Source organism: Tamandua tetradactyla, chromosome 7 (genome assembly GCF_023851605.1).
Source record: "Tamandua tetradactyla isolate mTamTet1 chromosome 7, mTamTet1.pri, whole genome shotgun sequence".
In the NCBI taxonomy this organism is placed as follows: domain Eukaryota; kingdom Metazoa; phylum Chordata; class Mammalia; order Pilosa; family Myrmecophagidae; genus Tamandua; species Tamandua tetradactyla.
This window is the reverse complement of record NC_135333.1, coordinates 90,040,937-90,068,373: the sequence shown is the minus strand read 5'-3', so window position 1 is coordinate 90,068,373 and position 27,437 is coordinate 90,040,937. Positions and strand designations below refer to the sequence as shown.

The window sequence follows — 27,437 nt, the reverse complement described above, 5'->3', positions numbered from 1 at the left end:
ATAATTATATAGTGCTCTTCAAGAATCAAGGCTACTTCCAATGTTCTGGAGCAGCTAGAAGGAAAAATCTGAGATGATGGTATGGTAGCCCATGATAAACTTTGGGATGCTTTGAAAACTGCTTTTTTTCTTTGCTTTGTTTATGTGTTATACAATATTAAAAACAGTTTAAAAAAAACTATGTTGTAAACAGCTATACGTAAATAATTCTTGAGGAAGATCTATCAGCAGGCATGTCTACTGTCATAATGCTATTAAAAAGCAACAGCTTTCTTACCCTAAAAAAAATACACTGTGAACTAAAAAGGGATATCTATATAATGCATAAAAATAAACACTAGGATAACCTCTCGACTCTGTTTGAAATCATTTGGCCACTGAAACTTTGTTTTGTCTCATTTCTTTCTTCCCCTTTTTGGTCAAGAAGGTTTTTTCATTCCTATGGTGGCAGGTCCCAACTCATCTGAGGGAGTCATGTCCCATGCTGCCAGGGAGATTTACACCACTGGGAGTCATGTCTCACATAGTGGGCAGTGAGTTCACCTACTGAGTTGGTTTAGAGAGAGAGGCCACATCTGAGCAACAAAAGAGGTTCTCTGGATGACTCTAAGGCATGATTATAAATAGGGTTCACTTCACCTCTGCAGCAGTAATTTTCATAGGGGTGAGCCCCAAGATCTAGGACTCAGCCTATTGAATTGGTTGTTCCCAATACTTGTGAGAATATCAGGAATTCCCCACATGGAGATGATTAATATTTCCTCCTTTCTCCCCAGTTCCCCAAGGGGACTGTGCTGGTTTGAAAGAATGTATGTCCCCTAGGAAAGCCTTTGGAGATGAAGAAGGAAAACACCCCCAGGAGAGTTTCATGAAACAAGAAGTTAGGAGAGAAACTAGCAGACTTCACCATGTTTGCCATGTGCCTTTCCAGTTGAGAGAGAAACCCCGTACTTCATCGGCCTTCTTGAACCAAGGTATCTGTGGTAGTTAGGTTCAGGTGTCAACCTGGCCAGGTGAATGTGCCTAGTTCTGTTGCTGTGGACATGTGCCAATTGTATGCAAACCTCATCTGTTGCTCATTACATCTGCAGTCAGCTAACAGGTGTGCCTGCTGTACTGCATGATGTTTGATTTAATTGGCTGAATGCTTAAATGAGAGAGCTCAACGTAGTACAGCCCAGGCAGCTTTGCATACCTCATCTCAGCACTCACAGCTCAGTCCAGGCCTTTGAAGATGCAAAAAGGAATCACCCTGGGGAAAGTTGTTGAACCCAGAGGCCTGGAGAGAAGGCCAGCAGAGATTGCCCTGTGCCTTCCCACATAAGAAAGAACCTCAGTTGAAAGTTAGCTGCCTTTCCTCTGAAGAGCTATATGTCAACTAAATAAATCCACTGTTATTGAAAGCCCATCCATCTCTGGTGTGTTGAATTCCAGCAGCTAGCAAACTAGAACAGATTTGGCACTGGAGAGAGGGGTGCTGCTTTTGTTTGCAAATACCAGATATGTTGGAACTGTTTTTTGGATGGATAAGAGGAATTTTGGAGGAACTGTGAAGAGAATGATGGAGAAGTCCTGGAGTGCTTGAAGAGACTGTTGGTGTAAACCACTGCCAATCTGGACAAAGGGGGACACAAAAGGGACAAACTGGAGTTTGCAGGGAGAGACCATGGAAGCTCAGGTCTGAAGCCAAGAAACCTCAGCCAGGAGAGTGGATCTACCCTGGATCCATATGGAGAGGGTGAGTTTACCCTAAAGCGCGAGGATGAGTCTCCCACCTCGTTGCAGTGGAAGAGTTGTGCTGCCTCAAGCCTTTGAGAAGGTAGAAGCATGCTCCTTGGGGGACTGGGGAGAGCCTGGCTGCCACCACATGGAGGGGTTGAGCATGTGCCCTGGAAATGGCAGAGAGCCCAGGTGTAGCCCCGATGCCTGGAGAGAGTGGAGTCGAGGAAAAGGTGGTCTCCTCAATGTTCCCCAAGGTTGATTTGGAAAAAGGCGGGCCACTGCATAGGCCCTTGGAAAGGGTGGGACTGCCACTTTCTAAAGCTGAAGGATAAATGACTTTCAGACTTTGAAATCCAATGGTGTTTGCCCAAAGAGAATTTGTGCCACTTTAATATCGTTTAAGGTGATGAATATAGTTGCCAAGTTGACAGGGGGTGGACATGTGGTAATTAGGTTCAGGTGTCAGCTTGGCCAGGTGACGTGCCTAGTTGTTACTGTGGCCATGTACCAATGGTACGTGAACCTCATCTGTTGCTCATTACAGCTGCAGTCGGCTAACAGGTGTGCCTGCTGTAACGAATGATGTTTGATTTAATTGGCTGGTTCTTAAATGAGAGAGCTCAACGTAGTACAGCCCAAGCAGCTTAGCATACTTCATCTTAGCACTCGCAGCTCAGCCCAGGCCTTTGGAGATACAGAAAGGAATCACTCCAGGGAAAGTTGTTGGAACCCAGAGGCCTGGAGAGAAGGCCAGCAGAGATTGCCCTGTGCCTTCCCACATAAGAAAGAACCTCAGTTGAAAGTTAGCTGCCTTTCCTCTGAAGAGTTATATGCCAACTAAATAAATTCCCTTTTATTGAAAGCCCATCCATCTCTGGTGTGTTGCATTCCAGCAGCTGGCAAACTAGAACAGTATCTTTCCCTGGATGCCTTAGCTTTGGACATTTTCTTAGCTTTGTCTTAATTTAGACATTTTTATGGCCTTAGAACTGTAAACTTGCAACTTGATAAATTCCCCTTTTAATAAGTCACTCTGTTTCTGGTGTATCATATTCTGGCAGCTTGCAAACTAGAACACCATCCTATTTTCAACAGCTTGCAATGTAGACATTCATTTGTTCTCCCTCATGCAAAAACATTCTTATATTTGTACATTTATTCACCATCATTGTCCACTCTAGACATTCCTAAATCTTGGTCTTTATCCTCTATCTCTCCTTCTGGTGTCATACATGCCCCCAGCCCTTCTCCCTCAGCCATGCTCACATTCAGCTTCATACAGTGCACATATACTGTTGTGCTACCATCAGACAGTATTGTGCTATCCATTTTTGAATCTTTACAATCAGTCCTGTTGCAGTCTGTACTCCTTCAGTAGCAAATGCCCAATTCTACCCTTTTCCTATTTCCTGATAACCTGTGTTCTTAACCTTAACTCTCAAAGTTTGCTTGTTAATGTTAGCTCATATTAGTGAGGACATACAGGATTTGTCCTTTTGTTTCTGGCTGATTTCACTCAGCATAATGTCCTCAATGTTCATCCACATTGTTACATGCTTCATGACTTTATTCTGTTTTATAGCTGCATAATATTCCATTGTATGTATATACCACAGCTTGTTTAACCACTTCTCTGTTGATGGATATTTGGACTGTTTCTATCTCTTGGCAATCATGAATAATGTCGCTATAAACATCAGTGTGCGAATGTCTGTGTCCCTGCCCTCAGCTCCTCTGAATATATGCCTAGTAATGGGATTGCTGGATCATATGGTAATGTTATACTTCCTGAGGAACTTCCAAACTGCCTTCAAGAGTGGTTGTGCCATTCTACATTCCCACCAACAGTGAATAAAGCGTGACACTTTCCCCACATCTTCTCCAGCACTGTGTTTTTGATACTGGCCATTGTAGTAGGAGTGAGATGAGATGATATCTCATTTGTGGTTTTAATTTGCATTTCCCTAATAGCCAGTAAGGTTGAGCATCTTTTCATATGCCTTTTAGACATGTGTATTTCATTGTGTGAAAATTGTCTGGCATATTCATATCTTTTGCCCATTTTAAAATTGGATTGTTTGTCTTTATGTTGTTGAGTTGTAGAATCTCTATATATTCTGGATATTAAACCCTTATCTGATATGTGGTTTTCAAATATTGTTTATTGCATAGGCTGCCTTTTTCTTTCCTGACAAAGTTCTTTGATGCACAAAAGTGTCCCGTTTTGAGGAGATTCCATTTATTTATTTATTTTTTTCATTGCTCATGCTTTGGGTGTAAGGTCTAGAAAACCATCTTGTATCATTAGATTTATAGGTATTTCTTTACATTGTCTTCTAAAAGTTTTATGGCCTTAGCACTAATGATTAAGTCTTTGATCCATTGTGTTGTTTTTTGTATAGGATATGAGGTATGGGTCCTCTTTCATTCTTTTGCATATGGGTATTCAGTTCTCCAAACACCATTTATTGAAGAGGCTACTCTGTCCCTGTTAGGTTGGTTTGGCCGCCTTATCAAGCATCAATTGTCTGTAGATGAAACGATCTATTTCTGAACACTCAGTTTGATTCCGTTGGTCAGTATATCTATCTTTATGCCAGTACCATGCCGTTTTGACCACTGTAGCTTTGTAATATGCTTTAAAGTCAGGTAGTGTGAGACCTCCCACTTTAGTTTTCTTTCTCAAGATATTTTTAGGTATTCAGGGCACCTGCCCTTCCAAATAAATTTGGCTATTGGTTTTTCTATTTCTGCAAAGTAAATTGTTGTGATTTTAATTCGTATTGCACTTAATCTGTAAATCAATTTGGGTAGAATTGACATCTTAACTATATTAAGTCTTCCAATCCATGAACACAGTATGCCCTCCCAATTATTTACGCCTTCCATGATTTCTTTTAGCAATTTCTTGTAGTCTACGTATAGATCTTTTGTATCCCTAGTTAAATTTATTCCTAAATATTTTATTCTTTTGGTTGCTATTGTAAATGGAATTTTTTCCTTAATATCCTCCTCAGATTGCTCATTACTAGAGTATAGAAACACTACTGATTTTGGGGTGTTGATCTTATACCCTGCCACTTTGCTGTACTTATTTATTAGCTCTAGTAGCTTTGCTATAGATTTTTCAGGATTTTTGACATATAGTATCATGTCATCTGCAAACATTGAGAATTTTATTTCTTCATCTCCAATTTGGATGCTTTTTAGTTCTTTATCTTGTCTAATTGCTCTGTCTGAACTTCAAGCACAATGTTGAACAACAGTGGTGACAGTGGACATCTTGTCTTGTTCCCAATCTTGGAGGGAAAACTTTCAGTCTTTCCCCATTGAGGATGATGTTAGCTGTGGGCTTTTCATTTATTCCCTTTATCATGTTGAGGAAATTCCCTTCTATTCCTATCCTTTGAAGGGCTTTCATCAAGAAAGGATGTAGGATTTTATCAAATGCCTTTTCTGCATCAATTGGGATGATTTTGTGATTTTCTTCCACCTTGATTTATTGATATGATATATTACATTAATTTTCTTGCCATTGGGCTCTTTTAAGAATCAGATTTTTAGTTTCCTAGGGCTACCTTAATAAATTTAAGACATCTACCACAAACTAAATGTCTTAAAACAGCAGAAATGTATTTTCTCACAGTTCTCAAATCTAAAAGTCTGAAATCAAGGTATTGGAAGGGCCGTGTTCTCTACAAAGTTAGTAGGAAAGAATCTGATCCATGACTCTCTCCTGGGTTCTGGCTGTGACTGGCAGTCCTATGTGTTCCTGGGGTTGTGGCATAACTCAATCTTTGCCTCCATGGTCACATGGCTGTCTTTTCTCTCTGCCTCTGTCTTTGTGTCCTCTGCCTTTCTTCTAAGGACATCAGTCATATGGGATTAAGGGTCCACCCTACTTCAGTATGACTTCATTTAACATGCCTAATCCTATCTATAGTGAATTTATTTCTAAATAAAGTCACATTCTGAGGCACCGGGGATTAGGACTTCAGCATACCTTTTTGTGAGACACCAGTTCACCCCGTAACCCTTTTCTTGGATGAGATTCTCAAAACTCTGCATATGCTTTTAAGTGGATTCATGAATCCCCTGAAGTCTTGGACTCCAGGAAATACCCCAGCTGCCAAATATAATCTTTTGTATCTAGCACAGAGTTTCTCAGCAGTAGCACTATTGACATTTTAGACCAGGTAATTTTTCACTGTACGGAATCTTCCTGTGCATTGTAGGATGTTTAGCAGCATCCCTGGCCTTTATCCACTAGATGTCAGTAACACTTCGACCCCTTCCTCCAGTTGTGATTAAAGAATATCTTCAGACCTTGTCAAATGTCCCCTGGCAGAAGAAATTGCCCCCAGTTAAGCACTATTGGTCTACCTTTTTACTCATTCTTTAACCTTTACTGCTATTTTAAATAATTTTTCCTGCTATTTAATTTATATTTTATCTTTTCAAGTTTTACCTTTCTCATGTAAACTTTATAGATTACTAGAGTTCACATGAACCTCTCTTTTTTCTCCCTTTTATACAGTCTGCACTACTGATTTTGACATTTTTTCATATACTGCCTTGTATTGGTATTAAATTTTCATCTGCTTTTCCAGGCTCCCCAACTGGATTATATAAGAGCAGGAACCTGGTATTATAGATCTCCTATTTGTTAATATGTAATTTTTCTTTTAAACTTTATATTATTGAAGGTTTCTAACATATACGAAAGTAGAGAAAATAGTATAGTGAACACATGGACCAGTTGCCCAGCTTCAACAATTATCAATTCAGCCAATTTTTTTTATAAGTATGTTGGTATTTAATCTGCAGTGATTCCCTATCTTTTCAGAACAAATATTTAACAATCTTTAACTTGACATCCTAGCCTCTGAACTATCTGTATTACCTACCCAATAACAATTTATTAAACATTTAAAATGTTCCAAGTATGGCTTGAATACTATAAATAAACATTTGCTATGCTAGACTCCTTGAAATTTCCTAAACATTCACTGCTGTCTCACACTTCTATGCCTTTTAAAATAGGACTTTTGAAAGGCTGTATGGTATTTTTTTTTTTTGTATGAGTGCATTATAGGTTATTAAAGTAATTCTTCTTTGTAGGCATTTAGGATCTTTTAAAATGTTTTGACATTATAATACCTTGCATACTAATTTTTGTGTGTCTATCTATACACTTAAATCTAAAAGTAGAATTATTATACCAAAGGATGAAAATTTTGATGCAGATTAAAAAATTACTCTAAAGAAGTTACATCAAGTTATACTTCCAACTACCTCTGACAATGCCTACTTCTTAGCTCTTTCATCTGCACTGTCCTTATTCTTTAAAAATCTTTACATCATAGCTTCTTAAATTCTTTACTAATGGTATTGAACTATTTCATGTGTTTATCTGTTCATGTGTTTGTAAATATGAAAGAAATATTCATATCTTTTATTTTTGTGAAATTTTCTGCTCATTATCCTTTGCTAATTTTTAGTTTTCAGTCATTGATTTGCCTTTTCATATTGTTTCTTTTTTACTTTCATAAAAAAATTTTACTTTCATAGCCAAATCGACCAATCTTTTCTTTTTATGCTTTCTTCCCTGGCTTTTGTGCTTACAGCATTCCTTCCATGCTGAGATCAAGCTTTAAAGAATATATGTATTTTCTTCTAGCTCAGTTTTGGTTTTATTTATTAGTTTGGGGGTTTATTTTGCCATATATGAGACAGAGCACTCTTCTCTCCTTTGCGATACAATGCAGCTTATCAGGTATCCCAACAGAATTTTTAAAATAATTTATCTCTATTGATTCAAATGCTACCCTTGTCGTAATTGCTCCTGTCATCTTCCTGAGATCTCACCGGCTGAGTGTTACAGGAATGGGGGCATGTGGGAGAGTGACTAAGCACTGAGGAATAGACAGTGCTACCAAAGGTGTGGATTTTTGTACCAGACAGTGAAGAATACAAAAGAAGTTGGGCCTGTTAACGTTATTATGATTGCTATAAATTTTTAGCTTAGTAGGAAATTAACCGATTATGAAATTTCAAAGACAGAGTACTCGTTAAAATGTATAAATGAAAATTTAAAAAGCAGGAAGAGGAAAGCCAGGCAATCGTCCCCAAAGTATTTTGAGTCTACAAATCTAAGGTCACAATCATCTCACGAGCCATTTGTCACAGTAGTTCTTTAAACAGCACTTAGGTATGAAATTTGAGAGAGGAAGTTCAGCTTTAGTTCGCGAGCCTTCGAGGATATTTCGCTCACAGTATACGAAACTTTTACTTAACTGGCGCCTATCAAAAGCGCAGTAACGTTGACAGAAAGCATTCCTGGTATTTTCCCACTAAACATCAGCCACAGCAGCTAAAATGGTATAGGGGGAAAATGTTTCAATTCTTGAGAAAAAACGCCTCCTGTGTCAGTTGTGTGGAGATAGCGGGATTGAAGAGGACCGGAGATTCCTCTTTTTTTTGCAAAGGACCGTTAAACACGGGAACAGGAGGCTACAGACGTTAGGCCACAACAGAGTTATTTTTATTACTCTAACGGTAGTTTTCGAAAGTGAAAAAGATACCCAACTGAGAAGTACGTATTACACCACCTAACTTCCTGGGGTCTCTTCTGTACGGGAAACATCCCCGCACCCAGCGAGCCCCGGCGGCGCCGGAGAAGAGGGAGGTGCGCGCCGCCTGGAAACGCCCCTGGTCCCGCCCCTCCCGGAACCCGCAGCGAAGACGTACCGGGGGTCCGGTAGGAGGAGCCGGGGAGGGTAGCCGGGGTTAATTGCCGGAAGAGGAAGCGTTTCCTTGGGCTCCGGGATCGCCGCCTGGGCCGTGCTCCGCCGACTGCTGGGCTGGCAGGTGCGCGGCGTGTCCACCTAGCGGGCGATGGCGCTGGGCGCGAGCTCCCCGGGCTAGTGCGCGAGAGACTGCGGGGCCCCTGCGCGCTAGCTCTCGGTCCTCCCCGACCTTGTCTGCCTGGCCGCGCCTGGGCTGCGATGGGGCCCCTCTCGCTGCTGGTCTTTGCGGTGCTGGCGTCGGAATGGGCAGTGGGAGCCCAGGCCATCTGGAACTCCAGCGAAGGTAAGGTCGGGGGCTCTTCGCTTCTGCAACCCAAAATTGCTTTTGCATTTCCAAGGATCTTGCAAGGTCAAAATCCGGCCAGGGGTCTGTTTTAGGAAGGGTTTCTGTGTGACGCTGGGCGGTGAGTTCAGAACTGGTACGAATGGGCCTGAGTCCTTTCCCACAAGAAGGAAACTCTCATTGCTGAGGAGACCTTACTGTCAACCTAATTTAGGATGGGAAAATGGGAAGAGGATAAATGACTCTCTTTTCAGAAACATTGTTATCGTCGTTTGGGGCAGCATGTTTATGGCTTTAATTTAACCGACCAAAGTACCCCTTTGCTCCCAAGTGACATAGTTGAGTCTCTGGTCTGTGAGGCCTGGTGCAGAACTAAGAGGTTTATGATTGGTAGTCCTCCAACTTGCAGCGGATTCTTACACTCCAGTGTCTAGGTGCTTTTGACATCGCCTGTGCTATGCAGAGTTTGAGAGGAAAAATGAACCCATCATGGGACTTGAGACCTTAGGGCACACGCTTGATCAATGGGTCTTAGCAACATTTAGTGGTCTGTTAATGTGAAATATAAAAAGCACCAATCGTGCCAGCTTGATAATCATGTGCTTTTCTGTGAAGTTACGTATTAAACGCATTCTTAGTTCTGTTTTGAGCATAAAAGACTAATTGCAGTCCCGAAACAATATTTTCTGAATAACGTGATTGTGTTTCTAAATGCCCATCTTTGAAAATTTCTTGCCCAAACCGAATCCTAGAATCTTGCCATTGAACTGAAACCCACGCTGACAAGGGCAGTTATGTTTTTGCGGGGGGAGGGGGCATGGTGGTGGTGGAAAGCGTTGTTTGTTACGGGGACCCAACATTCCCTGAGTGCTCTGTGTGCTTTTCATGTGCAGTGCTGTTTGTTCCTAGCTTGGCAAGGATGATGCTGAGGCAGAGTCAGTGTCCGTTATACAAGTTAGCAATCACTAGAGCCCGAGCAGGAATTGAACCCAGATGGGTCTCTGCAAATTTCTTGGTCCTTCCACTTCCACAAAGCTGCTCTCCAATAAGAATATCTTGCATAGTATGGTACTTTATACTCAGTCCTTCCTGTGAGTTCTCATTCCTCAAAATAGCCTTGTGACGGAGATAGAAGAGATACTGTCTCCATTTTAACAGGGGAGGAATTTGAAAGACTGAAGTTAGTAGCTGCTGATCTGTGCTAGTCCTAGGAGTCAGAAGGGCTAGGATGCAGCTCTCTTTTATTTCTAGTTTGGTGCTTTAGTATTTATTAATATCTACACATTTTTACACAAAAGGTGAGAAATCTGCCATAATTTGAGAAATTGATATTTTCTCCGGTACTATTTCTTGCCCCTTTTCTGTGATTACAGCACTGGTGTTTCCTCAAAAGTGTATCTCTTTTTGTTTTGAGCTAGTGTTGTTGCTCTCTGCAGGAGAAGGACACTGTGTGGGAACCTAAGTATTGAGTGATAATAAAAGATGATATTCTCTGTATCTATAAAATAAAAATCAGTATGGAAAGCAAGAAAGACTTAGTTCAAGACTTGCATCATCCTCTTGGAAAATGGTTGAATGGTGGTTTGAGGGTTGTGATACTGTCAAAACAGAAGAAATTGAGGACCGGTTTTAATTTAGGAGGATTCACTTATCCATAGAAGGAGCTAACTTGCACAATTAGAGTAGTGACTTGAAAGTTTTGAACGTATTTGAGTTCCTAGAATGCCTGAAGATGCTTTCTGTGACCAGCAGGGCACAGGAAATGAACAATACATTTAATCAGTTTTCCCTTCTCTTGGAGTCCTAATTCTCTGCTACCTTTAACATTTTTTTTTTTAGCTCAACACTGCCAGGAATGTTTTATTCCTTAGGTTTTCAAATTTGTTACAAAAAGTTATTGAAAGTATTCTACTTCATTGTAATTACCTGAACACCTGTTAAGTTTATTTTTAACAGTAGATTTAAAATCTCACTTTAAGGCAAATGGTAAAACACAGGATTAGATAGGGTGCCAAGTAGAAAAGGGAGAAAAAAAGCTATGGCAGGGCTCCATGCTTTCTGCATAGTAAGTGCATGATAAATATCTATTGATGAGGATGATACCACATTACCAAGTGTTGACGTAAGTGAAAACAATAAAACATTAAATGCCTAATTACTTTCCAGTGATACCTAAAACAGTCAGTCTTATTCAGATCACTACTTCAATACACTGTTTGAGATTTGAATAAGACATGTCCCTGTAATTTAAAGAAAAAAAAATTTTTTTTTTAACATGGGCAGGCACCAGGAATTGAACCCAGGTCTCCAGTATGGCAGGTGAGAACTCTGCCTGCTGTGCCACCGTGGCCAGCCCTAATTTTTTTTTCTAACAAATTATTTTTGAAAACAGGATAATAGGCTGCAGCTGTTACTCTAGAGTAGATGTGCCCCATTTTTCAAGATGAATCTATTATACAGAACTAAATCTAGTGAAGATCTCAGATCCATTCAGACAGATAGGCCTCGGTACATAAGGCCTATTCAGGGGCTGCTGACCTTCGAACAGATTCATTTCTCACCTTTAACATTTTTCATCATTAATTTAGATTATATCTGTTACCTCACTTGGGATTACATAGTAATTCAAATTGGGTATTATGTCACTTGGGTCTGTCACGTTTCTCCTGTTGCTGTTGCTTCAAGTAAGGTATCCAGATGCTTGTAACTAGTTGCAAATGATCTCTTTCAAAAGTATGAGAAAATATCTTTTTGTCTGTTTCCTTTCATTTTTAAAAGCTAATGAAAATTCATAAGAAGATAAATTGGAAAGGCCAGTTGAATGCTCAAGCGGCTGAACCAGTTTTATTTTTAACATTCCACCTGAAGAGAATTATGAGGACTAAGCTTTGACTCTCCTAGAATTTGGTGTTGCTTTGAAGCACAAACAGTGGAGGAATATTTGAGGCAAATTTTCCTAAAATAGTAGAAAAAGAAGGGTTGGAGATTTTTAAGGTTGTAAGTTTAGGATCTGACTTGGTGAGAAAAAGGAAAGATTTGAATTGGGCAGCTCTTTTTAGAGTGGAATTATTGGAAAGAAAAAGTGGATCTGGGTAGGAGTGGAAGAGGGGTATGAAAAATAGAAACAAACCCTCTACTATTGGTCAGATGGCAGAAATTATTTTTGATAGCCAGTCAGAGCCATACTTTTTAGAGGAGAGCTGCAGTGCTTGGTTTTGATGTTAGCTGTTTTGCTCTATAATATCATTAGATCTGCTGTCTTTTTTCCTCCCACTCTCAAGTCATAAGATCCAGTTATACCTCATAAAATGTTTCTAACGAATCTTTTCCAGATGGCATGGAGGTGAGGTTTAATTCCTGTTTGTTCTTAAGAATATATTTTGGGTATGTGTCTTCCTTTGCCAAGTCAGCTTTTGTGAGTAAAAGTTAAATAAGGTTTCTACCACATGGCTTGCTAAAGTTGTTTTGACTTTCAGCATTTTTTTATTAACACTTCTGTGGAAGTCTCTTACTCATCTTGATGCTTATGATGTACTGGGCTTTACTGTGAGTGCCCTATACATATTAGGCTCCCCCACCCCCTTTTTTAAAATGAGGTTATGAGCCTCTGAAGCTCATAAAAAAAAGCTAATGAAAGTTATTACAATAATGATACTTTTTTTTTTTTTTTTTTTTTGCATGGGCAGGCACCAGGAATTGAACCCGGGTCTCCAGCATAGCAGGCGAGAACTCTGCCTACTGAGCCACTGTGGCCCACCCTACAATGATGATTGTTTGTTGTGTACCACTGGCTGTTTTGACGTTCTTTCACATTTGTTTTGGGGCCTTACAGAAGCCAAGTGAAGGACACAGCACTGTTATCTTCACTTTACTATGAGTGAACTGGGGCTTGGAGGAAATAAATCACTTGTCCGAGGTCACATACTTAGTTCAGCCATCCTCAACAAACATTCATTGTGTACCAACTAGGTGCCTGGTACTGGACTAGGCTCCAAATGACAAATAAGACAAATATCAGATAAGGCAGAGGCTGCACAGCCAGCAGTCAGACCATAGCTGGTTTGATTAAATACACATTCTTTTATAAAAATTGTAAAATGGCTATAGTGCTGCTGAAGTATTTTAGTCCAGCACATACATTAGGCTAAAGGTAATTAAGAATAGGAAAAAAATATCTATCCTTCCCCTAGTCATCAAATGTGTTAGGAATTCCCAAACCTGGCCGAACATTAGAAGCACCTTAAAAAAAAAAAAAGAAGTATTTTGGTGAAGTGACAACTAGAAATCAAAATTTAAAAGGAAAAGTAAAATTTACAGTAGTATTAAGAAACACCAAATAGGTAGGGATAATTATAATGGAATATGTAAAGAACTTTACAGAGAGAACTACAACATTCAAGAGATAATTTAATCATTATAGATTAACAAACTTCAGGTTGATTTTAGACTTAAATGTGAAAGATAAAAAGATAAACTTCTCTAGAAGTTAACTTAGGGAATAGCTCATCATGATCTTGGAATATGTTGTCAAAGATATCTTTAAAATGACACTGTTCTAGTTTGCTACCTGCTGGAATGTAATATACCAGAAACAGAATGGCTTTTAAAAAGGGGAATTGAATAAGTTCTAGTTTATAGTTCTAAGGCCGAGAAAATGTCCCAATTAAAACAGTCTATAGAAATGTCCAATCTAAGGCACCCAGGGAAAGATACCTTGGTTCAAGAAGGCCGATGAAGTTCAGAGTTTCTCTCTCAAGTGGAAAGGCACATGGCAAACACAGTCAGAATTTCTCTCTCATCTGGAAGGGCACATGGCGAACACGGCATCATCTGCTAGCTTCTTCTCCTGGCTTCCTGTTTCATGAAGCTCCCCAGGAGGCTTTTTCCTTCTTCATCTCCAAAGCTCTGGCTGATGGACCCTCTGCTTCATGGTGCTGCAGCATTCTCTGCTCTCTCTAACTCTTTTATTCTCTAAAATGTTTCCTCTTTTATAGGACTCTAGAAACTTATCAAGACCCACCCAAATGGGTGGAGACATGTTGTCACCTAATCCAGTTTAACAACCACTCTTGATTAAATCACATCTCCAGGGAGATGATGTAATTACAGATTCAAACATACAGTATTGAATAGGAATTATTCTGTCTTTATGAAATGGGATTTAAATTAAAACATGGCTTTTCTAGGGGACATACATCCTTTCAAACCAGCACAGACACAAAAAACAGTAATAGAGGAAAATCTTGAGAAATTGGATTCCATTAAAATGACATTTTCTGTTAAACTAAAAGTAACAATAAGAGGATGAAAGGCAAGCAACAGGAGTGGGAGAAGATATTTGTAATACATATATTGGACAAAGTACTCATATCTATAAGATGTTAGGAATTAAATTTCAATAAGAAAAAGAAACTCTGGTTTTTAAAAAAGGCCCTTCCACAAAGAGGACATAAAAATAGCAAATGAACAAAACAAAAAGTTCTTAATATCATTAATAATCAGGGAACTACAAATTGAAATCATAGCAGGATCCCCCTATAGACCTGGCAGAGAAACCAAATATTGGTGAGAATGTGGAGTAACTGGAATATTCAGCCCACAGTTGGTGGAAGTGTTTATCAGTAAAACCATATTGGATAATTGTCAGTATCCACTAAAGCTAAATATAAGTGTATACTTTTACTTGATAAATCTACTCATAGGTTTTACTTGACAGAAATGTTTCCATATGTATGTGAAAGACATGTACAAAAAGTGTTTGTAGTTTGAATCTCACAAATATAATGGGATATTTTAAGGCTTGGAAGATGGAGTAGTTGGGACCAAAAATAAAGTGAAACAATTTTCATGTTCTTTTCTGAGATCCGTTTAGTTTTTTTTTTTTTTTACATGGGCAGGCACCGGGAATCGAACCCGGGTCCTCAGGCGTGATAGGCAAGCACTCTTGCCTGCTGAGCCACCGTGGCCCGCCCCCATTTAGTTTTATGTATCATTTGGTTTCTTAAAAAAGACAATTTTATTGATGGGGAGGCCTGGAAAATGTGGAAAATATGTGTCTTGTTTCCTTTAATGATAATAAATAAATAAATTCCCGTATTTTCCAGACTTCCCTACCAGATTCTGTTAGCCACTCCCTAAAATTTTTGTCTGTACTCTGGCTGGAGTTTTGTTTCGTAGAAACTTTAAAATGCCTTTCTGGCTATATAAATAGGAGGAAATGTACCATCTTTGTCATTGTCACAACTGTAACCGAAGCTCTGAGGACGCCAGGGTCAGCCAAGCCTTGTTCCAGGTTTTCAGTTTCATCAGGAGAAAGAATTCAGGGGCGAGAAAAAGTGAAGGCAAATAGCAAGGTTTATTGAAGGGAGATACACGCTAAAGGTGATACCTCTGATGTGCTCAACGGTGAGACACGCCTGCCCCGGTGGTGTGGGTTAGCTTCTTTTTAGGGAGGTTTTGCAGGGATGATTTTCCATCGAAGAACAGCAGATGTCTTGTTTTAGGAGGAGATTGTTTTGTTTTTTGTTAGGGGCGAGGGTGGGGGGTGGTGGGATGGTGGTGCATGGTCCTGGAAACTGGGTCTCCTGCTCGAAGGGAGCATTCTACCACTCAGCAAAAGCTTGTTATGGGTCAGATGTTTAACAATTTTTATGACCCCCCAGGCTTTTGAACTAATAGTCTGCTTTGGGCCCATGATTTTATAAGCTTTATGGCTTTGGGGAGTTTCTGGGCGTTAGGGGAAATTTTTGTACTAGGAAGTTTGCAGTTGTGCATTAACTCCTCCAGTACTGAATAGGAATCAGGGACCATAGCCTGGATGCCCTATTCTGTCCTGCCTTATATCTGTTCACATTTTGCGTTTGGAATTTTAGATGTTAAATTGTTAACTGCAAAGAACCTCCTCCCGCCATCATTAGTTCCTTTTTTTTTTTTTTAATATTAAATTAGCTATGAAGGTAATACAGTAGCATCATAGAGTGCAGGGAAAAATTATAGAGACTAACCATTGTGTTAGTCCTAGAGTATCTGTATGTTCTATCCGGCTTTTCTTCCACAGCTTAATCGTCTTTTTTAAATTGTGAAATATAGCATATATATATAAAAATGCAATAAATTGCAAAGTTTTAACAAGTAGTTATAGAACAGATTTCAAAGTTTGGTATGGGTTACAGTTCCACAATTTCAGGCTTTTTCTTTTAGCTGCTCCAAAACACTGGAGACTAAAAAAGAAATATCAGTATAATGATTCAGTAGTAATACTCATTTGTTAAATCCTTACTTCTCTGTTTCAACAACTCTTTCTCTTTTGATCCTTCTCCCAATCTTTAGGAATATTTGGTTTATGCCCATTCTGACTTTTTTCATAGCTTAACCATTCTTGATAGTCATTTTTTTCTTTTTCCCTAATCATTCAGATGAAATATTTATGTTTAAAAAAAAACATTAAAAATTGGTTTTCATGTTATTGAGTTATTTAGTGTCTGGAGAGTTTTCTTTGACCATTCACTGACCCTTAATTTCCTCCTAAAATAATATATGATAGTTCTATTATGGGACTTGGGATAAATTATAATCTTTTTCTCATCAACTCCTTTTCATCTGTTAAATTTAAATCCTTTTTTTTCCTTCTATTTTAGGTTTTAGTTCCTGAGAGTGCTTATGTAATACTTTAAAATTCTTCTGCTTTTTTTTTTTTAGAATTCTTCTGCTTATTATGCAGTGATATGCTGACTATAGGGTAGGGGATGGAGTGGGGAATACAGCAGGCCACAGAAGTAAAAGCACCCTAATTTAGTGGATTGAAGAGTGAGGTTGGGAAAAGAAAGAACTGCTGTGTAGTTGGGGAGAAAGGCATTCTGAAAATTTGGACTACAAAAGATGAGTTCATTATATCCAGACCATGGTGGCAAGCAGACAGATGGAAGAGGCCTATATATGGTATTGGAACACTACGCATTACGGTTTACCTTTATGTCTGAAATTGAATCCTTCTTTATTTATTTATTTATTTAATTTAAGTTTCCTTTACCCTAATCCCTTTGGCTCACACACTGTATATAAAGCACCTGGGTGGGAACCCGACAAATATTTTTTTTGCAAGTGTTTAGGGCACCTCTGCAGCTAGGTAATACAATCCCCAGTTGACCGATGAGGAAATCGAGGTTGAAAGGATATATAACTTATCCAGAGTCACACAGCTGGTAAACTGTGGGGTGAAATTGAAGCCACCTCTGTCTCTCCAGACTGACTTCAGAATATCATTGGATGGTACTATTTGCTAATAACCAGCACATTCGTCTTATTAGTTCCTCAGTGTTGTTAGTCCATAAATTCAGATTCTTATCACTGCTATCAGATGGGAATTTTTCTGGTCTGGGAGCCAGGCACCTTGAAGGTCCTCACCATTTTAAGTGTTGTTCAAATCTTTTGAAATATTTTCCCCTTTTTTGAGTTTTCAGCCCCACCACGTACTGGCTAAGTGGTGGTGGGTTGCTTCATGTCATTGTCTTCATCTATAAAATAGAGGCAATAATAATATCTTACCTGTAAGGTTTTTATCTGAGGATTAAATTAACATGGATGTTTATATATGTAATTTCAATAAATTGATATTAGTGTTATGTTATAATGAAAAGTTTTTCCCCTTGTAGGTCTTCTTGAATTTTCTTTGGGGAAATTTAGATACTTCAGGCTCAACAAGTCCTTTCTAGAGGAAGCAGTTTTACAGCATATTTCAAGCAATGCGACCTTTCTTATTTTCCAGATACATTCACAGTATCAGAATACAACAGTTTCTTTGTCTAAGGTAGGTACAAAAGATTATTTGAGTAAAAAGTATTTCCATATTTTTAGGCCTTGTATTTAGTGTAAGCATTAGAATAAAAAAAAAAATCAAGATTGAGTCATGTCAAGTTAGTGATTGAGATTGGCCAAGAGGTGAACATCTGGGTCCCTCCTCCAGCATGGCAGCCTCTGACTGTAAGTGGGGGGGGGGGGGGGGTAGAATGCTGAGTTTGGGGGGGGGGGGTGCTGTGCCAAATCCCTTCTTCCTGTGGTTAAGCTTTTCATAATTTTCACCTATTTTACTTACTGTAAAATGTCTGAGAATAAATTTTAATGGATTTCTGCTGTTATTTAGCAATTTGGTGTTGAAGTTTACTAAGTTCCCTATAAGGTCAACTTAATTCTTTAGGAGTCTCTCATGAGAACAAAAGAATTATAATACTTAATTCATCCAACTTAGTGTAATGCTTCCAGCAGTGTTAAGGACTCTGTTACAGAGGTCATGACTAAACCTCTTAACTTCATCCTAGCTTTGGAAAGTTTTAAATATGCCCTGGTTCAGCTTTAGCAATTGAACAACTCCCATTTATGTTTACTTTTTTTTTTACAAATCTATTTATATTTAGCCTAATGAACTCTTGGACTCAGAAAATGTATTTCACTCTTTATGAAGTTATGCTTTTTAATTTGTCCTAGGCCTATCTCATTATAATATTCTGGAATTTGATAAACAAACCTGTCTTAATTTACATGATTTTATAGATATTAGCCTTACTATCTTTCATATTAAGCATCTTAGTTTGCCAGAGCTGCCATGGCAGACACCAGTTTGACTGGCTTAAACACCAGGAATTTGTCTTACAGTTTTGAAAGCCAGAAGTCCAAAGTCAAGGTATGGGCAAGCCATACTTTCTCTGAAGTCTGTAATGTTCTCGTGGTGGCTTGCTGGCAATCATTCTCTGCTACTGTCACGTGGTGATCTGTCTGTCTCCTTCTGTCTCCTCTGGCTTCTACTACTGGATCCAAATTTCCTCTGGCTATAAAGACTCCAGTCATATTGGATTAAAGCCTACCCTAGTTCAGTTTGGTCTCATCTGAATAGAATCTTCAAGGATCCCATTTACAAAAGAGTTCACATCCACAAGACTGGGAGTTAGGACTTGAATGTGGCTTGTGGAGGACATGATTCAGTGTCCCTGCCATGAAGGTTTTGAAGTTTGGTTAAATAGACTAGAAATAGAAGAGTTTGACCAAGGAAGAGGGGAAGGAGTAATTGTGTTAATTGTATGAGTTAGCAGTGTCTTATGACCCCCAGACATTGATTTTGCCTGAGTTTGTTGCACCCTGGGCAGAAAGCAAAGTATTGTTGAACTTCATAGCATTCTTGGAAAGGAAGAAGAAGTTTTTTTCTGGCATTAACTGCAAAAGGAAACTTCTACTCAGGCCCTTACATAGACCACATAGTAAGATGGCACATGAATGACTTCTTCCTTGATAACATGGCAGCAAGGATAATATTTGAATGAAAAGAGGAAGATGAGGAAAAAAGACACTTCACTTATATGATATTGAATACCTACAGTGTTCTAGGGCAATGGATCTTAAGCTTCTGGGGCTAGAGATTTTGAGATGCTGGTCAGTATTAAGAACTCTCTGCCTGGCAAAATGCATAGGTGTATATATATATATATAATTTCATGGGTATCCCCTGAAACTCTCTGGGATCCTTAGACCCCTGGTTAGAAACCCATGTGTTTGTTTTTCCTTATGGTTAATTCATTTCTGACAACAGCTCAACAATGTAGTTGTAATATCTGTTTTTATACTTAGGGGGATAGAGCATGAATGAAGGGACATTGATTTAAGTGGCAAAAGAGGCCTGGATGAATGGCATCTTGATTTCCATACAGAGGATCTTAGTTATCTTTAATTATAAGAGTTTCTCTCATGAGCCACCTCTAGTTTGCACTGTATTTATACTATGGAGAAGAAGATGACCAGAATCGCAAGTAGCTCTAGAAGTGAGTAGTTTGTGTAGGGAGATTATTTCTGTTTCCTCTCCCCTTCCTGATGAAGGGTGGCATTTTGCTTCTTTGGGGCCATCATGAAAGTTGGTTCTTTGATGCTATCAACCCTGTAGTTCATTAATATTTGGATTCTGCCTTAGGTTTGTCAAATTGAAACCCCTCTAGCACTTTTTTCTTCTCCCCATTTCCTTAGATTTAAGAGAACACTCAGAACCTGGTATATCTTAGCTTAACATTTTATTATTTAGTAGGTTTCCAAGCAGGTGGGGAGGCAGGCAGTGCAGTGAAAGGGTTTGAAGAAGGGTTGCAAAGAGGCACCAGGAAACTTGTGGTGATCCTAATGGTCACTGTCTTCGTTGTGGTGATGGTTTCACTGGTGTCTAAAAATGTCAAAAATTTTTAAATAATATACTTATGTGCAGTTTGTTATGTGTCAATGTTAACTCAAAAGGGAAAAATCTTTTAAAAAAACTGTGAACTCTGCAAGGCCAGAGCACATGTTTTTATCTTGGTAGTCTTCGCACTTGACATAGTAAATCTTAATTCACTTGAGTTGAAAAACCTGGGAATTTCACTGTGACTCTTCTATTCCTGATCAAAGACTGTTTGTAAAGAGTGTATGTAGGGGCATATGCACATAAAGATGAACAGAAATCTTTAATTTTTAAAGGAAAGTTTGCTTTTTTTCTTTTTTGCTTTGAGGTATAGAACATGCATGCTAGAACAACTCTGGAATTTAAATACTTTGCTCAGCCTTATTCACAATGCCTCTGGTTTTTTTGCTGATTGCAGGATCTCCTTCCTAGTAACTCAGGAACGGGCACTGACAAAGGACTAGTTTTCATTCTTAGTCCAGAGCAGAGTTCGTATACTTGGTACTTGGAGGCTTCGGATGATGAGTCTGTCCAGACCATGGCTGTCCCACTCTCCTATTCAAAAAGAGGTAACTTTTCTGTTTTTGACTCTGTTGCTCTCCAGAAGAATGAGTAATACGGGGCATGTTGATGAAAATTTCAGGGAAACTATAGTCCTATTAGAAGTGCTTATTACAAGTATAATTTATTGAGACTGAAAGGTTTTAATAGCAAGGGAGCCAGAGAAGTAGCATGATGATTGAAAGCCCACGTAGTGACTAAGGGGATACATTTATTCATTAACAGGGTCTCACCCTGATCAAAATGGCAGAGTAAGATGCTTCAGGGCTCCATTCTGTGCCCCCCCCTCCAAAGCTTTGAACAACCAGCGAGAACTGGTAGAAACATCTTTCTCAGAACTCCAGAAAATAGTCGGAGGGCTGTAGTGACATGGCAAGCTCTGAATTAAAATAAAGGCTACTTCAAAATGGTAGGACTTTGGATGGATTATATGGTATGTGACTATATATCACTAAAATTTGCATTAAAAAAAAAAGGTATTTCATGGGGCCCTGGCTGGCCCCTCCCCCATCAGTGGCTCAGTGCAGAGATAGGCCATGGACCCAGTACAGATTCTTGGTCTTGATTCCAGAGGGAGCAGAGTAACCCTCACATACATAGCTGGCCCAGTCTGTCTGGTGGTGGCCAGAACTTGCCTTGCATGTAGAAGGTAGTTCAAGAGCTCTCTTACTGAGAACACCATGGGAGAGCAGTCAAGTCGTGCTGCCGGGGGCAAGGAATTGCTGGTTATAGGACACACAGTGGAATCACCAAGACTGTGAGGAAACTGTCTGCTAGGGAAGTGGACATAATTAGAACCATGTGAATGGGGCAATTCCTAGGGCCACAAATGCCTGCCCAAGACAAGATGCATGCACAGCTTTGACCTGGAGCTCTAAACTCATGGTGGACATAAGCTCTGAAGGAGAACACTTCTGTGGGTAAATCTAAAAAGACTGGGAAAATTGTTTTCCTTTTCTTTCTTTCTTTCTTTTTTTTTTTTTTGGATAGCATCTATCATTCAAAAAAATCTTTGTTATAACATTAGCTGGATACAAGCTTGAGAAATAGATACCTCGGAGTCTGAATCCCAATGATACATTAAAATATCAAGACATCCAGGTTTAAAAAAAGGTCACAAAAAAATAAAAAGAAATAGGAATTGATGACCTAGGCAATGGAGAAGATTAAAGCATTAGAAATCATCAATGAGGAGGAACCAATCTGGGACATTCTGATGGAAATTACCAAAAAAAGGTCATAAAACTACCCAAAGAGCTAAAGGAAATTGGAAATATTAATAACGAGATGGAAATTATGAAAAGAGCCAAACAGCTGAAGATCACAGAAACAGAAATTTAGAATTCCTTAGGGGGGCTCAGTAGCAGATTGCAGCAGGCAGAAGAAAAAATCAGTGAACTTGAAAATAAGACACTGAAAATCAGTCTGCAGGAAGCAGAAAGAATGATGAGACGTGAACAGAGGAAGAAAGTGTGTCCCATGTCAAACTCTGAAATATGTTCTACAGCTAATTGTGGTGCTGTGCTTTGAAATGTATTACTTATATATATATATATATATATATATGATATATATATATTATTTTTCACACACAAAGAGAAAAAAGTTGATTGTGATGATAAAAAAAATACTTAAGCCTTGTAGCCTCCTATATTCTGGAACAGCTAGAAGGAAAATCTGAGAGAATGGTATGGTAGCCCATGGCAAACTCTGGGATCTGTCCTGTAACTACTTTTTGAAGAGTGCTTGAAAACTATTGCTTTTTTATTTCTTTGCTTTGTATATATGTTATACTATACAATGAAAAAGTTAAAAAAAAAAAAAAAGAAAGAAAGAAAGAAACAGTATATCATGTACAAAGGAGCCTCAATAGAATTCAGTGCCAGTTTCTCATCAGAAACCATGGAAGCATGAAGGCAGTGGAATGACTTATTAAAGTGCTTAAAGTAAACAATTGCCAACCAAGAATTCTAAATCAGCAAAACAGACTTTCAAAATAGAGGGAGGGATTAAGACATTCCCTGGTCAACAAAAGCTGAAGGAGCTTAATCACCACTTCACCATCCCTATAGGAGATGCTCAAGCGAGTTTGCAGGTTGAAAGGAAAAGACAATAGGCAATGGAATGAATCCACATGAAGAAATAAAAATCTCCAGTGAGGGTAACAGCATGGGCAAATATAAATACCATACTGTTGTATTTTGGTTTTTTAACTCTACTTTTTACTGTCTGTATGATCTAAAAACAAGTGCATAAAATATAATGACAAATCAGTAGTTTTGGACTCTATATAAATATGTAATTTGTGGCAAAGGTCGCATGGAGAGGTATAGAAACAAGGTATACTATTGAAATTAAGTTGGTATCAAAGCAAATGAGATTGTTGTAGATTTTGATATTAAATTTAAGCCACATGGTTACTACAAAGTAGTATGGGAGAGTATGCAGGCTCATAGAGAAAGAAATTACAATACAGGTTGTTAGGAGTGGGTGAGAGGGCAAATGGGGGATTAATGCATGTTGGGTGTAGTGTTTCTGTTTGGGAAAATGAGAGTGTTTTGATAAAGGAAGGTAGTGAGAGTGCCACTGTACTGTGAATGTTATCAATTCCATTGAATGGTATGCTTGGAAGTGGTTGAGATGAGAAAGTTTGTCATATATATGTGCCCACAATTAAAAAAAATATATATGAAAGTGCAACTGAAAAGACAATAACAATTCATTGGAACACCCAATCCTGGATGGGTTCTAGCATGAGAGGAAAAAAGGCCTAAAGGGATAATATTGGGACATATCAAAAATTTGAATATAGGCTGTAGGCTTTACATCAAAGTTAAATGCCTTGAACTTGATAGCTGTACTTAAGGAGGTTACGTAAGTGAATATCCTTGCTCTTAGGAAATGTACATGGCAGCATTAAGTATTCAAGGAGCATGACTTATACAACCTACACTCAAGTGTTCAGAAAGTGAATAGATATGCAGACATATAGATAGGTGAACGGATAAATAGAAGAATGATATGGCAGATGTGGCAAAATGCTAGAATTGGTGAATCTGTGCAAATGGGGGGGGTGGGCAGTAGAGGTATACTGGAGGTCTCTTTATGGGGTTTGCATTATTTTTATAACTGTCTAATAAGTTTGAAAGTATTTTAGCATAAAAAATTTAAGGAGCTCTTGGAGAAGCAGTAGCAAAAAGGCAAGACTCAGTCCTTAATATTTTAAGTTGAGTACTCTTGACAGAGAAAGCAGTGAGCTTATGCATGTGGTTAAGATGTGGAAGAAGGATGGTATATTTGGAGAATGGCAAATAATGGGTGTGGCTGGAGCCAGAGAGTTCAGGACCTTGTATATTTTTCAAGGTTTGTCCTCTACTCTGTAGGTCCCAAGGAAGCATACAGAGTTTTCAGGCAGAGGAGTGGTATGATCCATTTCACCTCTTAGAAAGCTAATTCTTGGACCAGGGTGTGGGTGGATTAGCAAGGGCATAGCAGAGTCAGCAGTCAGTATAACTTGAGGGGTCAAAGTGAAAAAACAAGGTCTGAATAGAGGCAGTGAGGAAGGGGTGGAGAAGAGGGGCTGGATTTGAGATGTTTGGAAGGTAGGTTTGATAAGACAGTGACCATTGGTTATGGATATTTGGCAGCTGGTAGATAGCAATGCTGTCATAGCAACAGGAAAACAGCCACAAGGTTGTGATATTTTGTGATGGTGATGGTTTGGGGAAAGTGGAATGGAATAGGTTGTGATTTCAGCTCACTCCCTATTTTTGTACATAAAGTTTTACTGGAACACAGTCCAGTGCCCATTTGTTCATATATTGTTTATGGCTGCTCATGTGCCACAAGGGAAGAGTGGAGTAGTTGCAGTTAAAACCATAGGGTCCACAAAGCCTGAAATATTTACTCTGGCTTTTTACAGAAAAAGCCGATTCTGCTTCAGAGCCCTTGACCTCAGTTTACTTTACCTTTTTAACCTCAGATCATGAGGTGATAAAAATGTAGAATCTCCGACAAATATTTAACTTTTTAATGGGACATTCTTGTAAGAGTAGAGTTCTGTTTTTATTAGTGTGATTTGCATGTATAAGAATTCTTTGTTGTGTAATTTATCTGTTTTTCATCTAGATCCTCTCCCTGGAGGCTGTAATTTGGAGTTTGATTTGGATATTGATCCCAACATTTATCTGGAGTATAATTTCTTTGAAACGATGATCAAATTTGCCCCAGCAAACCTGGGCTATGTGAGGTATATCTATATCCCATCTCCTAAAATTGCTTTTAGAAAATTCATGAATAGCTGCTGTGTAGATTCAATGAACTCAAAACTCATGGTTCTCCTTAGTAATTTTTGGTTTAATTTTTTTAAGTTAGTGTAACTTAAACATTGTTACTAATATTTAAGCTGTTATTGATTGTTAATATTTTCCTCTCCATTCTTATGGTTGGTTTTTATTTGAAGAGCCACATATTGAGTTTTTGTTATGAACTTGGAAGTGCACCTTAGTTTCTGTTAAGAATTTTAAATGTAAAGAACATTCTGTAGCCCTGAAAGACACATATTTTTGTAAGGATTTTATTATTTTAATTAAAATTTTGACTTAGTTTCTACTTTAATAATAATGATAACTAACATTTCACTAACATTTGAGTGCTCACTGTGCATCTCCACGGGGCTGAGTACTGTATGTTCTTTGTAATTTATCCTGACAACTTTATGAAGATTGAGCAATTATTCTTATTTTATAGAGGGTTTTCTAGAGGTTATTGAATTAAGAGACTTGCCCACATGCACACAGCTAACGAATGGCAAAGCTGAGTTCTAGTTCTTACTGACATCAGAATCTGATTATTTAACCACAGTGCCTCTCAGAATACTGATTGTTGCCTTTGTAAACAGACCATTAGATTGACTTGTTGCAAAAGTGTGAAATTGGAGCGTTTGGTTCCTTTTTTATAGCTGAGACTTGCACCACAAGGCATTGATGTTTCATTTTGTTGATTGACTTTAGAGACAAAGGCCCTCTGCCGTGTGATGTCGGGACAGACCAGGACTCCAGGTGGAGGCTACAGTATGATGTCTATCAGTATTTTCTTCCTGAGAATGACCTTACTGAGATGGTATTGCTGAAGCATCTGCAGAAGATGGCTGAGGTGCCTCAGGTGAAGGCCAATGCCATCAAGGTAAATCTGATTTTCATGATTGGAATGGCTAGATTGTGACATGTTGTTAGAAATTGAGAAAGGGAGGCATTTGCAGGAAGTATCTTTATTGTTTTCTTGGGATTGTCACTTTGTTCTTTTTATCATCTTGGGAGTTTTTGCTAGTGATATCACAAAGTGATGTGGCCTCTGAGAAGAAGCATTTAAATTACGTTAAATCCTAGTTGCCACCTTGAACTCTTGAAATAGGTATGAAAGAAGCTGGTAATTTTCTATGTATCATCATAATTGTTAGATACAATTTTTTGGCAAGTAAAGGGATATGTTATGAAAAAAAGTACAGAAAACTATTCAAGGAGATACACATAGGCATTACAATTTGGACCCAAACTCCAAGTCTCAAGCTTGGAGTTAAATATTCTCTGAGATTTTGAAACTTTGTCCATCCTGTTTACTCAGCATGTGCACCGCAGACCAGTAGCATGGACATTGCCTGACAGTTTGTTAAAATCCTGATACTGAGGCTCCAGTTCAGACCCACTGAATCAGAGTTTGCATTTTTATAAGACCCCCAGGCAATTCCTGTGCACATCATTGAAATTTGATTCCCAGACTGTACACTTCCAAAAAAAAAAATTCAACAAATGGTGCTACAGTCATGGGATATTCACATGGAAAAATAATTAAATGTAACCCCCACTGTCCCAGTTTGAATCTGTTGTGTACCCCCAGAAAAGCCATGGCCTTTAATCCTCATTCACTATTGCTGGGTGGTATCTTTCTTAATGTTTCCATGGAGATGTGACCCACCCAGTTGTGGGTGGTAACTTTTGATTAGATGATTTCCATGGAGATGGTGTTGCCACCCATTTGGGGCGGGGTTGCTTACTGGAGCCCTTAAAGAGGGAACTGTTTTGGGAAAAGCTTTAGAGCCATAAAAGCCACCAGAACCAACAGCCAACAGAACAGACAGAGCCCCAGGGAAGCCATTGAAGAGAAAGCTGGTAGATCTCACCATGTGCCTTTCTAGCTGAGCGAGAAACCCTGAATGTCATTGGCCTTCTTGAAGCAAGGTATCTTTTCCTGGATGTGTTAGATTGGACATTTTTATAGACTTGCTTCAATTTGGACATTTTGAAGGCCTTGGAACTGTAAACTACCAATTTAATAAATTCCCCTTTTTAGAAGCCATTTCGTTTTTGGTATTTTGCATTCTGGCACCTTTCAAACCAGAACACCCACCATATGGCATACAAAAAAAAAAAAAACCTCCCCCCCACCCAAAAAAAAGTGGAAGGAATAGTAGAATTAGAAAATCACCGTTTTTGCAGTCCTCAATGAAATAATTCAGGCAAATATTATCAGGTGAAAGATTGTTGGGGACAGTCTATTTCCAGGATGCCTAGGTATCACCCCCAGATTAATTTTAATTGCAAAGGAAAAACTGTAGTTAGAGTGGAGTAATCTGATGGTCTCCCCTTTATCCAAGTAGTCAAAGTTGACTTTACTGATAGTGGGTTAGTCTGCATTAGGTGTTGATTCTGTAATGCAGTCTGAAATAATCACCATCACCTATGGAGTATTCTACATAAAAGAAAAGTTTAACTTGAATCCGTTAGATTTCCTCCTTATAGGAATTAAGGGGTACAAAGGAGCAAGTTAGACACTTTGAGCATGTGAAATATTCTGTAAGCAGCTGACTTAATATCTTCAA

At 38.7% G+C, this 27,437-nt stretch overlaps 1 protein-coding gene across 1 annotated transcript in view; it reads left to right on the top strand.

Annotated features, from left to right (window-relative positions):
* The first annotated feature begins 8,482 nt into the window (after positions 1-8,482).
* Positions 8,483-27,437, top strand: part of TM7SF3 (transmembrane 7 superfamily member 3) — a 38,789-nt gene continuing 19,834 nt past the window's right edge. The window contains exons 1-5 of the mRNA XM_077170375.1: positions 8,483-8,814; positions 17,466-17,620; positions 20,418-20,568; positions 24,689-24,809; positions 25,573-25,744. Coding sequence (XP_077026490.1) covers positions 8,730-8,814; positions 17,466-17,620; positions 20,418-20,568; positions 24,689-24,809; positions 25,573-25,744 — 684 coding nt within the window. The 5' untranslated portion in view covers positions 8,483-8,729. The remainder of the gene's footprint in view (positions 8,815-17,465; positions 17,621-20,417; positions 20,569-24,688; positions 24,810-25,572; positions 25,745-27,437) is intronic.